Here is a 15858-nt window from a genome sequence, read left to right on the forward strand (position 1 = left end):
ATCCGGTAATACCGCCAATGCCTTAAGGCTTGAATGATGGCATAAAACTCCACATCATAAGTAGAATAGCGTTGGGATGTGTCATTCAACTTCTCACTAAAGAAGGCAATAAGGAGACCTCCTTGGATCAACATTGCACCAATTCCAACATTTGAAGCATCACAATCCAACTCGAAGACTTTATAAAAATTTGGAAGAGCTGACACGGATGCCTCAGAATCTGTTGCTTCACCAACTGAAAATTTTTCTCGGCTTCATCAGTCCAAACAAACCCCCCTTCTTCAAACAATCTGTGATAGGAGTGATCGAACTAAAGCCTCTGATAAACCTCCTATTGAAAGTAGCCAACCCCTGAATACTGCGAACATCATGCACTCTAGTAGGAGTAGGCCAATCCCTGATAACTGCTACCTTCCTTGAGGCTATTTCATATTTTTTTTATTTTTTTAATTGTTGGACCAGTTAGGGATTTTTTAGATACTTTAATTAAAGTTAGGGAGTTTAATTTTAAGTTATACTTAAGTTAGGAACTTTGGTCAAAAGTTAATTGTATAGGCAAATATTGTTCAAAACAATAATTTTTCAATATAAATAAGGGCATGGATGGGCTGGAGAGTCATTCATGTATTCCTCTTTAAGAAAATAAAGACTTTGTCTTGTAAAAGAAACCCAAGGCTTGAGCCCTAGTTGGGAGAATGCCTTAGGTTCTCCAAAATTGTTTGTGTCAAGGCGCTTATTGCTGATTTTCTACATTTCTTCAAGTTCTCCTACATCAAGGAAAAAACAAAAATTGTCCCAGATACCTTATATATTATAATTCAATGTTCAAGGACATTACATGTCCATATAATTATTAAAATGACCAAATTTACCATTGTGCATAGCTCCCATGAAATAAATAAAAAATATAAAAACCCTAGAATCCCCAGCGGGAAGGGGGGAGGGGGGAGAGGGGAGGAGAGGGGGGGTAGAACTAGAGTAAGAGTACCTCAAAACCACTGTTGAGAGAGAAATTTTATTGGGCAAACCTTTTGTGGTAACATGAGCTGCAAGGCAATGCATATAGAGAGAGAGTCGTTGCCTAAGAGGGGGGGGAGAGATAAGAAAAGGGAGCAGATCTCTGCCCCACTTTTTGTGAAAGAGGGTGTCTAGGAACAAGAGTAAGGTACCTCAGCATTGCAGAGAGAGAGAGAGAGAGACTCATGGCTCGAGACACACATACATTTGTGCAGAGAGAGAGATGACAAAGGGGTGGGCGGGGGGGGGGGGGGGGATTTTGCTCATCGTTTTATGTTTCTATTTAAATTTCAGTACTCAGGCAAGTAGTGTAGGCACTAACCCCATTATTATACATGTATCTCATCCCCAAATATGTAAATATGTACTTGCATTGGCAGGGTTTCGAGGCCAAGTAACTTCCTCAAATTCGAGTCTATTCGGCCAAGTTTTCGAATGATATACGAGACGTATGTTATGTGGTTAGTGTAATTAGATGGTTTATGCATGCATGAAAAAAATCCCTTTTAGATGTCTACCATTTTCAAAAGTAACTTAAGTCTTCTCCAGGAAGAGGATTGTTATTTACTAATCATGGACATATGGATGTACATTAAAGTGTTGGGGTTTGTGGTCTTTAAAGTTCGTGAGAGCATGTAATTAACATTTATAGTGGGTCATACACTTCAGTGTGAGTGTGTGATGTTTCGATTGACCAAGGATTAAGAAGTCTTTGGCCCTGGTTATGTCCAAACCCTTAACCCTAGGCATGTGCCACTACCAAAAGGGTTTACAGAGGGTCATCTCTTGTTGACGTCAGAGAGATGTTCAAGGATGGTTTGTAGACCAAGAGAGCTGTGTGGTTTCCTATGTGTGGATATAGACTTGTGAGAGCACGGGCTAAATCCTCAACTAATCTCTACATGAGAGGTACATATGCTAGCCACATTACCAGGAAGCAACTCTGAAAAGGAATATGTGTACACGGGCATTGGGAGAGACCCTCTTTGTACGGTAGTGACATGTCCTTAGATGGTTCTTAAAAGGGGGGGGGGGCAGGGGGGTACATTCTGGGATTGTGGTTCCACTATTTATTAGCCAGCTTTGACAAGTCAATCATGAGCCCCTGTGAGACTATGGGTCATTATTTCGTTGGTTTGGTTTGAGAGGACAGTCGTGGATCGTGGTCACTGGGTCTAGTGGGGTACCCATTGGTACCAATCTACTTCTAGATATTTTATTTCCTATACTAGTTTTGTTTCTATGAATTTTAGAATTTTTCAGAATTTTTAAAATTATTTCTGCTGTAATTTTCCATGAAAAAGAATATTTTCAAAATTATACAAGTAAGGAAGGGCACATGTGGGCACTTGGTTCCAGCCCCACATGTGGCCCATAGGGGATATGTCAACGGTCTACCAAAGGGGTGTCACGCCCCTCTTCTTTTTTCTTTTAGTTCTTGTTTTAATTAAAATTGTTTAAAGTATGATTAGTTAGATAATCTTTTAAATAGAAAAAAAAAGACTATGCGAGCCTATTTTTGTGGGAGTTAGTTTTGACCAAGAAATTTTATTTTGACTTCCTCAAGTAGAGATAAATTAGAAAGTTCAAGAATGTTTTTAAACTGGTTTAATCCTAATTAAACTATAAGTGGATATGGGTCAAACATGAAGGGGGTAACTTTCCTAATGTGCTTCTCAAAATCATGATGGTTATTTTGTGGGATATGTGGCTCTGATTTATTTTCTCTCACCTCACAAATTTTCTAATTTCCTATTGGTCAATGTGAGTCATTGGATAGGCATATCTAAAGGATAGAAGGTGTTTTTTGGGCGGGGAAGGGGGAACCCCCTTTCATTAGACAATTTTGGAGCCTCTTTCTCTCTTCCACACGCTAACTCTCTCTCTCTCTCTCTCTCTCTCTCTCTCTATTGTGCCCATCTGTCTTCTCTCTCACCATTAGTGTCATGCCACTCATAAACAAATTAAAGAGTGTGGCACGCCTAATCCTAATTGGCATTCCGTAGAGAGGTCTAATCTAACCCTAGAGAAAGGGAGGTGCTTTTTTGGAGCATGCCCTAATTGTATGTTCTTATACTCTCTAAAACCTTAGTTGAAGAGGTATTGCCTAAGGAAGCTTCATGGCTCCCAAAATTCAGTAAGACCAATGAGATCGAAGCACGCTGCCGGTCAGGAAATCCGGTGTGAGGTAGACTAAATCCTTTGGGGTTGACCCTAGGCGTAATCAAGTAAATCTTCTTGGTTGTTTTTTTTGTTTTTCAGTTATGTTTCCATATTTATTGTGATTTTCTAGGAACATTATTTGTACTTAAATTAATAGTAGCAGCTTGGTTTTTATTCCTGGATATTATTAATTTATTTTGGCAATAAAAGAAAAGGTCCTAGGTTGTATTTAGGGTTTTAATTTTCATTTGCGCCAACGTATTATGGCACTTGTAAGTGGAATTCTAACTCAATAATAAATAAAAGAAGAAAAATTTTATAAGCCTTGAATTGCACATTGCCACATCTTTCATGATGTAGATACGACTAGGAGCCAAACTGATGGAAAGTCAACCGCAGCTTGTTGAACTTTTGCTGGTGGTAATTAGTCTCTTGGAAAGGTAAAATACAGAGGGAAGTGGCAAGTGCTATTAATGACGCTGATGGATCTGTCCATTTGTATCCGTGTGTTGATAAAAAAAAAAAGGAGTTAACGAATACGGGTAAGATTCAAAGTGGGTTAGGAATGATTTCCATATTTAGTGTGATTTTCTAGGAACATTATTTGTATTCAAATTGATAGTAGAAGCTTGGTTTTTATTCCTGGTCTGTATCTACTTATTTTGGCCGTAAAAGAAAAGGTTCTAGGTTGTATTTAGTGTTTTAATATTCGTTTGCAACAATGTATTTTGGCACTTGTAAGTGGAATTCTGATTCAATAATAAAAAAAAGAAGAAAAATTTTGATTTTATAAGCCTTGAATTGCACATAGCCACACCTTTCATGATTTAGATATGACTAGGAGAGAAACTGATGAAAGTCAACCACAGCTTCTTGTACTTTTGTTGGTGGTAATTAGTCTCTTGGAAACGTTAAATACAGAAGGAAGTGGCCTGATCAAGTGCTATTGCAGAATACAAGGCTACGGCTTAGAATTGTATTGAATTGACTGATCATGGATCTGAAGTTTAGTTACTGTGACTCTTCATTGTGATAAAGAAGCGGCCATTCACATTTCGGAGTATCCTGTATTTCATGAGAAACTTAACGCATATTGAAGTGGCTGTCATTTCAGGAGGGGGAGAGTAGCAGCTGGAATAACTTGTACGAAGCTGACATCAAAAGATCAGCTGGTAGATATCCTCACAAAAGCAATCGCACGTGAAATACTACAGGATACAACTACCATGCTGGCATCATCGATATCTATGCTTCAGCTTTAGGGGTGTGTGGAAAGTGTGATATCTAGTTAGGGGCATCAATGAAATACATTATTTAGTAGGGTTATACTTTGGTTTATTATTTAAATAAGCTTATATTATTTCCATTTGTTCCATGTCAATAATATGTACACATATTTGTGATTTGTCTAACACCATAGACCAATCTGCATGTTTTGCCGAATTTCTCTCATATGTTTCTCGTCTTCATCTTCTCTTTTTCTCCTTATCTCTTCTCTATACTGATTTTGTATTGAATGTATTCAGACCTAAATCTAGATCCGTCTAACTAAAGCAACCAGGAAGAACTAGACAAAGCCTGGGATATTTTAATCAAGGAATGAATATTTAATATGATTAAGGTCGGCCATTTCATATGGAATGGTGAGTACTGGATGATGCAAATGGGTAAGCAACTGCTTAGTGTTGCTTTGAAAAGGCGCCAAAACTTGAGGATTTCCTTATACATAAGCCAATTTTGGAAAACCTGCTCCTTGTATTTCAACATGCTGCCCTTTTGAGTGGTTATGATTAGAATTATATTCTACTAAGAAAAAAACATTTGAATAGTTTCATAATGCAGAATGTTGTTCGTATTGATATGGAAAACCTTTTTTTCATGCAGGAACGTCTCCTAATTCCTCCTTTGCTTAAGATATTTTCAAAGTCAGTTGAGCATGGAGAATTGAGTTTGTCTATGCTATTTGAAATGTTGGCAAGCAAAATTAGTAAGATGGACAGATCCTCTGTGGTGACATACCATGCCGACATATTTAAAATCTCTTTGGTGGCCCTTGATCTCCGACGCAAGCATCCTGTAGCAATCAAAAACATAAACGTGGTGGAAAGAAGTGTTATAAATGCAATTGTCACCCTAACAATGAAGCTCACAGAAACCATGTTCAAACCCCTTTTCATTCGTAGTCTCGAGTGGGCGGAGTCTGAAGTAGAAGAGAACGGGTTGACCACGAAGAGAAATTTAGACCGCAACATAGCCTTCTACAGTTTGATTGATAAGCTTGCTGAAAAACACAGGTGATATTATCTTTCTATTACTGGATTGGCTTGTCTACTTTCGCAGATCATTCGCATTCATTTCAAAGAGAAATCAAAATTGATTGTTAGTGTCTTAAAATTGATTGGAATCCCCAAATTGTAATAGAAATTAGACATCTGATAAAAATGAAAAAATGGGAAAGTCTCCTGTCCATATCATGTGGATATTGGCAGTTCATATTAAGGCCATGTCCAACAGCCAAAATCTATTTTTGTTTTTTGTTTTTTATGTTTTATGCAAATTTTATATTTATCTAAAATTTAGGCTGTTATATTTTTTTGTTATATTTATTTGGTTCCCTTAGAAAAATCAATTAACCCAAATTTCATATGAACATAATTTTAAAATTAAAAATAAAAACTGGAATTGTTCAGTATTCCTTTGATGAGGCCTAGAGGCTAGCTTCAATCTGAAGCGTTAGGTGCTTGTGCACCCTTCAGGCGTCCACCGCTATATCATCCTGTAAAAAAAATTATTCACCCAATATTTTAATATACTTTACAGGGCCTATGCAGCTGATTGGTTTTGTTGCTGCATTTTCATGTATTGCAATTTTAGACTTTATGTAAGACTAACCTCAAGAAAGAGTAGTTTAGACACTATGTTGTAATTTTTATTTCTACTGTTCGCTCTTTTCTGTATGTTGGATGTTTGTTTTTTTTTCTGGTTGAGAGATTGTGTTCACATGGGGACAACTACAGCTTCAGTAGTGCAGTTTTATGTGTTTTCAAAGCATCAGACACAAATGCTTCCCTTATGTGAATTCTGTGTGTGTTTCGTTTTTGTTTATGTGTGTCGACATTGTCTCATTCCATACTTTTTGGAATGTTTTCATGTAGGTCTCTCTTTGTGCCCTATTTCAAGTACTTAATTAGTGGTTGCATGCATGCGCTGACTGATGACGAGTTCTTGGACTCTGGGGTATCTATGCAAAAGAAGAAGAAGGCTAAATTCATGGAAACGAATAGCAACACAAGAGGATTAAAACCATTGTTGCCAAGCCAGTGGCATTTAAGAGCATTGATTTTATCATCCTTGCATAAATGCTTCCTTCATGACAAGGAAAATTTAAAGTTTCTCGACTCTGATAAGTTTCAGGCGAGTTCTCCCCCCTTTCACCATTTGATTCTTATGATTTATACCTATTTTTTTAGGATCTCTCTCTCCCTTGCTAACACACACAGGCGAGTCCTCCCCCTTCTCACCATTTGATTCTTCTAATTTTGATGATTTATACCTCTCTCTATTGCATACACACACACAAGCAAGTTCTCCCCCCATTCACCATTTAATTCTTATAATTTTGATAATTTATACCTATTCTTATTGGGAGCTCTCTCTCTCTCTCTCTCTCTCTCTCTCTCGCTCTCTCTCTCTCTCTCTCATGAGCATGTCATTAATTTTCTCTCATGCTTTCATGAGCATGGTGTTGCTCTCATGAGCATGTCACTAATTGACATTTTTAGCTGTAGCTTCTTCTTTTATTACCTTTTGCACGTTCTGTTCAGGATTTGTGAGTATTTCTTATGTAGTTTTGAAAATACTTGATGCAGACTCTGTGTAAGGCAATTGTTGCACAATTTTTGGTAGACCCTCCAGAGGGTCTAGATGAGTTGGCGGTTCCTTCTGTTAGCAAAGTGGACGGCCTCTTGGTTTCTTGCCTTGGTCAGATGGCTGTAACAGCGGGCACCGACCTTCTGTGGAAGCCTTTGAATCACGAGGTAGAGTAAAAGTTTCTCATCTATGTACCCCTTCTTGGATTTTTGCAATGGCCCTCCTTTAATATTTGTCTATGCTTGCAAGTATGCATGTACATCTAAACACACTTGTTTTCTACATGATGTTATTTATGCCCTAATTATGCAAAAAAGGGACTTTAGTATCCTCAGTATAGCATCATCAAACTGAGATCATCTTTAAGATGACCAAGACAACCCCTGTGTCATTTGGCTTCATGTGGCTAAGTTGAAATTGCACACATGCATGTGTTTATGGTTTAAATTTGATCCTTAACAAATAGTCAATATGCATCTTGTATGGGAGCTTATGCATATGTGTATATGTCAATATGTCTTGATTCTGGACATTGTCTACATGCAGAATTACATTTTCTCATGTTCACGTGTTGACCTGCATGCATGCATCATTATATAATTGTGCATATTGGCTTGTACTTACGTACCCATCGTGATGGGTATGTATGCATACTTATGTATGCATCTTGATATGTATTCAGAAAGGTAGACGTGTGTGTAAAAATTATGTATGTGCATGCATGTCTTTTTGAAATGCAGTCAAGTTGTCACTTGTCTTTTTATAGGTTTTGATGCAAACTCGGAGTGAGAAAATGAGGGCACGAATTCTAGGGTTGAGAGTAGTGAGGTACCTGCTCAATAATCTGAAAGAAGAATATCTAGTTTTGCTGCCGGAGACTATTCCTTTTCTCGGAGAGCTGCTCGAGGATGCTGAACTTCAGGTTAAGACTTTGGCTCAAGAGATCCTCAAGGACATGGAGACACTAAGTGGAGAGAGCCTACGACAATACCTGTGATACGTGGAAGCCTTGTAGCTGTTGATTGGTTGATAATGATTTTTGTGGACGGTAAGGATGCTGCCACTTCGGGCCAAGTGATTTGAGTTGGGATCACACCAGCTGCTGGTTGATTGCTACTTGCCAAAGATAGGACGGCATGTCCTGAGGGCCATGGGATCCAACGGTGGAGAGATTCTCTGGTGTTTGGCTAACTATCAATTTTGGTAAATTTTGTTTTATTTGTATTTACTTTTTCTACGGGTACGATTATCCTAGGAATTGCAGTCTTTCGTTGTAAGGGGGGCCAATTGTAATTAGAATTTTGAAGGTCTCTTCTGCATGTCCTTCAGGTCACATTGTTGAGATATGAATGTATTATCTATCAAGAGGATGCCCTCTTGTATGCCATGTGCACGAAGTCTCTCTCTCTCCCTCCCCCCCCCCTCTCCCATTTACCTATATTTTACATTGTATATGTAAGCAGATGGTGTGTGTGTGTGGGGGGGGGGATATATGCGTTTGTGAGAGGTTTGATATGCGGAAGTGTGATGAAATGTGATATGTATGCATATATAGAGTAAATGACTCTGCACTGGTTGGACACATGACTATATAAAGGTTGAGGATTCGGCACAGCGGTGGTTGTATAAAGTTGTACTTTAAAATCTCACCAGAAAAGCCAGATCCATTGCCGGAAAACCTTCTGAAGGCATGCAAATTCATTTCCTCTCTGTGTTGAAATTAGGACTTCAAGATGCATGAAGACTTGAAATGGCCTGTCCAAAAATTATTGTTGCCATATAGACTATTATTGGTATTTGAATTGTTCTTTTTTTCTTTTTTTTCCTGTTTAAAATAAAACACATGGTGATGAAGGTTTTGATGTTGAATCTGATTTTTCTGGTGATATTGGAGAAGTGACTGCGGCTTTATGAAACATTTTCCTTCATAGATACGCACATTTACATATGGGTGTGGTTTGCATAAAGTTGTGACCTTAAAATAATCCAATTAAGATGCACCTCTAAATTTTATCATGTCATTTTGATATAAAAAATAGGAAAGTATACATTATTATTGATTATTGGATGTGAAATTGGGTGATTGTAATTATTTTATTGATTAAATTCAAACTTTAAAATAAATTTTCTTGAACTTTGTGGCACATCCAAACAATCAAATTTCACATCGGATGATTATAAGTAACTGTGATTACCTTGTATCAAAGGTAAACGGTCTTATTGTATACAATCCCATAAAAAAATTTTAGGTTTGATTGAGAATCTATATTCATCTCTAATTATAAACTTTTTAAACTCTTAAAATGGTTCAGATCAAATAGATCTAAAAACACATGAAAATCTTGAAAATAGATTGTCCAAATAATGTGTTGCAAAATACACTATTTCATGGATTTGAAACTTTTTTTTTCTCTTCTATTCATACATCTCAATGTTGAGATGATCAAGTAGACAGTTTTCGAACAATCAAACAATTTTTTTTGTCGGATTTTTTAGGTGCATTTTTAATTCTACATTTTAAGATTGTAACGGTATATAAATTTTTTTCCTTTATATATTGTTAATATCAGTTTTGGAAGGATCAAATAATTAGAATTTATGCCTTTGGCATGCCTATTAGAAAAACAAAAGGCATGTTTGGTTCACACTAACTATTCATGAATAAAAAATATTTATTAGGCCCTATCTAGATGACTGGTTAGCAATATCCAAGCCTCATCTTTACTTACTTTATGGTCAAGTGTGAGAGTAGGCATACATAATCACTTATGACAATTTAGAAAAAATATGAACACTTATCGCAAGTTGTGATCATTGATGGAGTAGAATAGAATGACATATTAGGATTCGTATAGCCGACTTTAATAGTTGAAAAAAAGCTTTGATGATGAAAAAGTTTTGATGATGATGACAACAACAATATCTGGGTTTTTAGCTAACAACAATAAAAGAGTTGTTTCCATCTGTTGCTATCGTAAAAACTCTTAGTGGTCATGTTTTGTCGATAAGGGAATTTCATTAAGTTATATATATATATATATAACCATTTTTTTGATGAGAGGGATTCAATTCTTCAAGTTGTTGCACCCATAAATAATGACGCACCAAAATGGCAGACCACCCATTCCTATTCAACTCTATTGGAGGCAAAAAAAAATAGCATGCAAACAAGCTCTTTTCTGCGGGCCATACGGCCAAAAAACTGAAAAAACAACATGGAAAAGAACTCTCCCCTACTCTTTTAAGTGATTCAATTGATCAACGGAGTAATCGGAGGTTCCAAAACTATGCCTTACACATTATTCAACATTCAAAATATTAAATTATGTATACCTGCAAGAAACTTACACTGCCCATATAAGAGTGTGTACAGGATTTGTTATGCAGAAGCACTAAAGCATCTATAAATACAAAAGTTTTCACGAGGGGTGTAGCTCACATAAAACCTTTCAAAAAGTAATCATATTTTATAGAGGTTTTGGTTTTCAACCATTCAACACTGGAAGAGATTTTATAGACTTTGATTTTCAGCTACTGCATTGGCATTCAAATCCAAAAACTCTATAAAATTTTCAGTTCTTACACAAGGATTCTTGAAAGGTAGCCTTTAGAATTTTTCAGATGCTTTGTTAAATTCCATGCATGCAACAAGTATCTCTCTCAGGTGAAGAAAGGATTATCAATGGCACAGGAATTGTATTCAAATCTCATAAGCCAATTACGGTCTAACCAGAAAAAAAAAAAAAAAGATGATTATTTGTAGATAGACTTGTTAATTACATGTAAGATCAGAATAGAATGCAATTGTCCTTCGTTGGCAGTTCTGGATACTCAACAACTCCACATCAAAAACCTCGAATTGTTTCGCGCTGAAAAAAGTCGATGGCCCAACCTACCAAATAATGACAACATTAAGCGATAAAAATAGTAACTAAACAATGTGTGATCCTAATAATCGACGAATAAAGAACTCAATATTAAGAAAAGGGACTGTAGAAAATCTGCATAAACAGATACACACACGACTTTATGCACATGATAATATGCACACAAACACGCATACACACCCACACACAACATCAGGCATGAAAATATACAATGAAAGTGAAGTGCAACTGACCGGAGGTCCAAGTTCTGGGGGTATGATTATTCTTCGTTTACCACCCGGTCTCATGTCCTGTATGCCTTCCTCAAATCCTGTAAAAGATTAAAAGCCAATCTGAGCCTTCCAAAAAATTATCAGAATTAATCGAGTCTCCAAGCCTGCCTTCCTGCCCAACATGCATCATTTGTGATATGCATTACATGTATGAGAGAGAGAGAGAGAGAGAGAGAGAGAGAGAGAGATCACATACAAATCTATTCAAGAGCTGAAGCATATATGCATAATTACCTGGAACCAATGCATTAGTTCCAAGACGAATCCTGGCAGGAGAACCTTGCAGATAGGTGCTATCAATCCGGCGACCCGATTCATTATAGCCAGTATAGTGAAATGTCACCTACCCAGAGAAGCATTAGGATTAGGGCTACAGTTTAATAAGCTCTGAGAATCCTACTTCCATTTTTTAACATTTTACTATCTGAGGAGCTTGAGAAGATCAATAACTCACCATCTTAATGGGATCAAATTAACTAGCACTAGTGATGGTGAAGCTGATGATACTATATATAATGGGCGGGGGTCTAGGTGCATCCAGGGACACCTTATTATAGTGACTCCACCCTTCAAAATCCATCTTGGAGATGGATTAAGGATCCAAAACCATACAGGTCTATTATCTCAATCAACATGCTTATGAATCTGGAAAAGAGCCTTTAAGGCATCTTGTACCTTTTTATTTTTGAACTGTTCATTTCAATTTGACAAAGATCATCAGAACCGCACCAATTTTGGAGCCCCAGAATCATGAATTTGTGTCAGAAATGGATTTGCATACATTTCAGATGTGTTTCAATCCTAATCAAGCAATAACCAGGGCACACTTATGCGTCTCAGGATGCACGAAAATTTTTTCCAAATATAATTCATGTTGTTTCTTACAAGCCAATAGAGATGTTGATCCTCTTACTGATTCAGGAAATTTAGGATACCTTTCTCAAATGCAACCTTGTCTTGGTTCTTTAATCAGTGAAGTTAATTTTCAGGAAAAAGGAGAGCCAAAAAACAAACTGCAACAAAACTTGAAAATATAGTAGACATGGGCATTGAAAAGTCATTTGAAATAAATCATAAGCTCTATGGACACTTTTTCTTGGGTAGTTGGTAATGTGAACATAATCAATTTTCAATTTTTCTTTTAATTAGAACTGAGTATAGGCACATGTCAAACTACATCAGAGATGCAACCAGCAGGCATAAGAGTGAGAGGCACACATGAATGCACACTGAGGTTGCATTCTCATGAGTACTCGACATTCAATTTTAATGGAAACTTAGCCCAATCTAGTCACTCAATTTTAATAGCCCTTCCAACTTAGTCTGATCTAGCTATGGTTACAACAGGAGATTTTCTCTTTGATATCCAAACCACCATTCTGTTTAGCAACTCTTATAATCACAACACAATTGTTCACATTTTCCATCCATAGCAGCAGTACCAAAACATGCAAAGGTTGAAAAACATAGCATGCTAAAAAGAAAATGAAATAAAAACCTGCTGACCAGCCTTTGGACAATCACCTTTACCAACTTCTATATCCAAGTAGATAAGTCCTGAGTCACACTTCACATAGTTCTCAGAAGTCACAACTTTGACTTGAAAACCTGATGGCAATAATCAGATGGATTTTTTTAGTCATATGAGGGCAATCACAATATTTTGTCAAGAACTAACCCATGGAACTTAAATTACTTAACCAACAAAGATAATAATATACAGTACTTCGTGATGCTGAAATCAAATATACATGAAGAGAAAAATCATCATCATTGTCAAAGACTTTTCCCAACTAATTGAGATCGGCTATACATGATAGGAAAAGTAGCTGTAACTAAATGAAACGGATACTTTCCTATATAATACCATACAAAACAAGCTTGAACAATGTTAAATAACATATCCAATTTTTAAATCAACTGAGCATCATTTCCTCAAAATGTTAAAAAGAGTAAGCGAACTAGGAAATGGAACTTGACATCTCATCCACATTCAAATGCATATTCTATCAGGCCACTAATCTTTACAATAGATTCTTAGGTGAGCTGCGACTTAAGTACTACACCTCTAGAGCACTGTTTTGTGCATGAAACGAAGAAGAAATTGACCTTCTCTAATAAAATTCGGGAAGTCCTCAGGTGCCTTATTCGCTTTTTGAATACTTCTGTTCTGTTCAAGTAAGCGCCTTTCATCAAACTGGCTCATCCCCTTCTTTGCAAAGGCTGGGAATGCAACAGATGTTCCATAAGTGACCAATGTGAACAAAGTGAAACCTCTGCGTCCTTTACATTCATCAAAAGAAGGTATATGTCTATACCATTCTTTGTTCCAAGAACTGATTCAGAAAAACAAAAAAAGAGTTAGCTAAAACACTTTCAAAACAAACTAGATGCCACAAGCATGGAATAATAGAGACAAAAAATAATGAAAACCTTGCAATGCGACTTCACAATTCCCACACATATAATTTATGTGTCTGGAGAATGGAGACTTACAGCTGTCCAATCATGATTGGATGGATGGGAATGAGTTGAAAACAATGTAACAAGTTGGTCCTAAGTGTGTTTGTCGGGTCATAACTAATGTATGACAATGGTTGTTAGCTCATTCCCAACCATTTGATCAAGTGGGATGGCTGGTTCTATCCGGACACTAATAAAATTATATGCGTGTGGAGAATCAGAACGTCGCCTGGAGAAATTACCTCATATCTATAAGGCGAGATCTGTTGGGACAATGATTCAGTTGGTTCTTATAAGAACATCTCATTCTAGTAGTCACCCTATCTGTAAACTGATTCGAAATAGAATGAAACAAAAAGGTCTCCCCTACAAAACAAATTTACAAAGAAATGATTAGACATAATTGTGTTTAATGGGAAAGGTAAATAGTGAATGCTCCTAAATACAATATTCCCATACTAAACATATAGGCAAGCTTTCTCTGTGTCTCTACATACAATTTATTTGTTCAAAGACACAACAACCATCCAATCTAATCGGACAGCTGGGAGTGAGCTTTCAGTAATGCCTGTGAAGAACAGCTAGCGCCATTTGTAACATTACTTCGGTTCACTCCCAAGCGTAAAAATTCAGAGGTTGTGAGTTTCTAGACACGTATAAATTATATATAATTGAGACATAGAAAGATCCTCAAAACATTTTATAATTTATAAATCACCCCAAGAAAGAGAATGTGAAAGAGAAGGATAATGCATAAAATTTAAAGGAGGGCGGGATAAATACAAAAAGCAAGGACCCAAGACTCAAAACAAAAACTTTCTGAGAGAGCACAACTAGTAAGAAGATTAAGCTTTAAAAAGAAATGAAATGGCAAATAGTACCCAGTTCTCATTATAGCAAAAAAAAAAAAATGTAATCAGAATCATCAAAATGTGTTCTGGTAGCAATATTACAATAAAACAGCAGTAATACTATCACCAATTACCAGATATGCCCAAAATTACCAGATATGCCCAAAACTTGGTAAGTCTGAGAAGGAGGGGAATATTGGACAATAAAATTTACTAAAAATCTCAAAGGAAAATAAAAAAAAGAAGTTTATGAGTCACAATTAGTAATACCAAGAAGCACTAAACTTGCCAAAAATAAATAAAATAAAACCAGATAATTGGCAATGGAAAACCCATAAAAATTTTATCCTGGAAGTGTAGAAAAGAAGCCCATATGAGTTCTCCATTTCCATAAAAAAGTACCAAACAAAAAATAAATAATCAGAAATAAATAGATAAAAAGCCCATGATAGTTGTGCATATAAGAACAGAGACATACATCTCTCTCTTTCTCTCTCCTCTCACTCTCTCTCTAGAATTGTTCTTCATTCTTACATGGAAATGGAGTATGCAATTGCATGGCCTGAATCATTTGCCTCTTCTCTCTCTCTCGACTGAGTTTCTTGATTGGTGAGTAAGAGGCCAAGAAGCCAAACGTGGGCGGGATGTGGATATTTCATAATGCCATAAATACCCTTTATCATTTATCAAATTTCCCAGTAGTTTGCCGAAGGCCAAAAGCCTTTGCTGCTTTGCCATTTCTTATCATTCCTGCAGGATAAGTTGGTCACTTTACCCCTTATATTTGTATGTAATTATAAGTAATGGTTAAGATTATAAAGCCTAATCAATCACACTGTCTCAGCCCTCCGATTCCAAATCCAATGGCTAGAAATGACTGTAATCTCCGTACACAAAAAATAAATGATCATATTTTTTATATATTTCCTTACGAGATAAATTCTAAAACGAATAAGGAATGCTGCATTTTCATAAGAGCAGGTATACTATGCCCTCAGGAATTTTTAAAATTTAGGAACACCTAAGAACTAGTAGATGATTAGTTTTAAAAAAAGTTAAAATTTAGGTTTTCTAACACTTAGAACTCACCGTCAAAAAATTGGATGGTCTCTATTCAATCTCAAGACATTATTATTTTTCAAATACGTACAATTAGACACCTCTTTTATTGAGATTAATCTATGGGTTGAAGATGTTACATCCTCAACATTTTGGTTTCTAAAATTAATTTTAGATAGCGGTTTAACCGTGGAAGTAAATGGACATTCTATATCCAGAGTGGTAGAATATATTTTGGCCTTTTACAAAGGGGTGGGGTTTCCATAAGGTTGCAAC

At 36.4% G+C, this 15858-nt stretch overlaps 2 protein-coding genes across 12 annotated transcripts in view; one reads left to right on the forward strand and one right to left on the reverse strand.

The window, feature by feature from the left end:
• LOC18428242 (ARM repeat superfamily protein) overlaps positions 1 to 8664 on the forward strand; it is a 66567-nt gene extending 57903 nt beyond the window's left edge. For all 9 annotated transcript variants that reach the window (XM_020663655.2, XM_088856200.1, XM_020663654.2 and 6 more), the window contains 4 exons: positions 5065 to 5474; positions 6336 to 6594; positions 7050 to 7217; positions 7817 to 8664. In XM_020663655.2, the coding sequence (XP_020519314.1) occupies positions 5065 to 5474; positions 6336 to 6594; positions 7050 to 7217; positions 7817 to 8047 (1068 nt within the window). In that variant the 3' untranslated portion in view covers positions 8048 to 8664. The remainder of the gene's footprint in view (positions 1 to 5064; positions 5475 to 6335; positions 6595 to 7049; positions 7218 to 7816) is intronic.
• Positions 8665 to 10723: 2059 nt separating this feature from the next.
• On the reverse strand, positions 10724 to 15193 carry LOC18428241 (FKBP-like peptidyl-prolyl cis-trans isomerase family protein). 3 transcript variants are annotated; one of them, XR_016047951.1, is made up of 7 exons: positions 15058 to 15193; positions 13915 to 14038; positions 13319 to 13545; positions 12734 to 12817; positions 11444 to 11552; positions 11171 to 11247; positions 10724 to 10942 (listed from the first exon to the last, which is right to left on the reverse strand). XR_016047951.1 is itself a non-coding variant. In XM_006837277.4 (7 exons), exons 1-7 carry the CDS (start codon positions 15092 to 15094, stop codon positions 10823 to 10825), a joined length of 804 nt encoding a protein of 267 aa, XP_006837340.1. In that variant the 5' UTR covers positions 15095 to 15193; the 3' UTR covers positions 10724 to 10822. The 3 variants fall into 3 exon arrangements, 2 of the variants coding, with proteins under 2 accessions (XP_006837340.1, XP_020519226.1); XM_006837277.4 differs by having other exon boundaries at positions 12708 to 12817; XM_020663567.2 differs by having other exon boundaries at positions 12708 to 12817; positions 15002 to 15125.
• Positions 15194 to 15858: the final 665 nt, after the last annotated feature.

This window comes from Amborella trichopoda, chromosome 13 (genome assembly GCF_054954075.1).
Source record: "Amborella trichopoda isolate Santa Cruz 75 chromosome 13, AtrichopodaSantaCruz75HAP2 v2.0, whole genome shotgun sequence".
NCBI lineage: Eukaryota > Viridiplantae > Streptophyta > Magnoliopsida > Amborellales > Amborellaceae > Amborella > Amborella trichopoda.

What these genes read in the sequence shown, in the direction of transcription:
- LOC18428241 (XM_006837277.4), bottom strand. Translation starts at nt 15,094, where the DNA reads ATGATTCAGGCCATGCAATTGCATACTCCATTTCCAT. An exon ending in TCTCGCCTTATAGATATGAG is followed by an intron (nt 13,546 to 13,914) that starts GTAATTTCTCCA and finishes TTTCTGAATCAG; the next exon opens with TTCTTGGAACAAAGAATGGT. An exon ending in CCCCAGAACTTGGACCTCCG is followed by an intron (nt 10,943 to 11,170) that starts GTCAGTTGCACT and finishes ATTATTTGGTAG; the next exon opens with GTTGGGCCATCGACTTTTTT.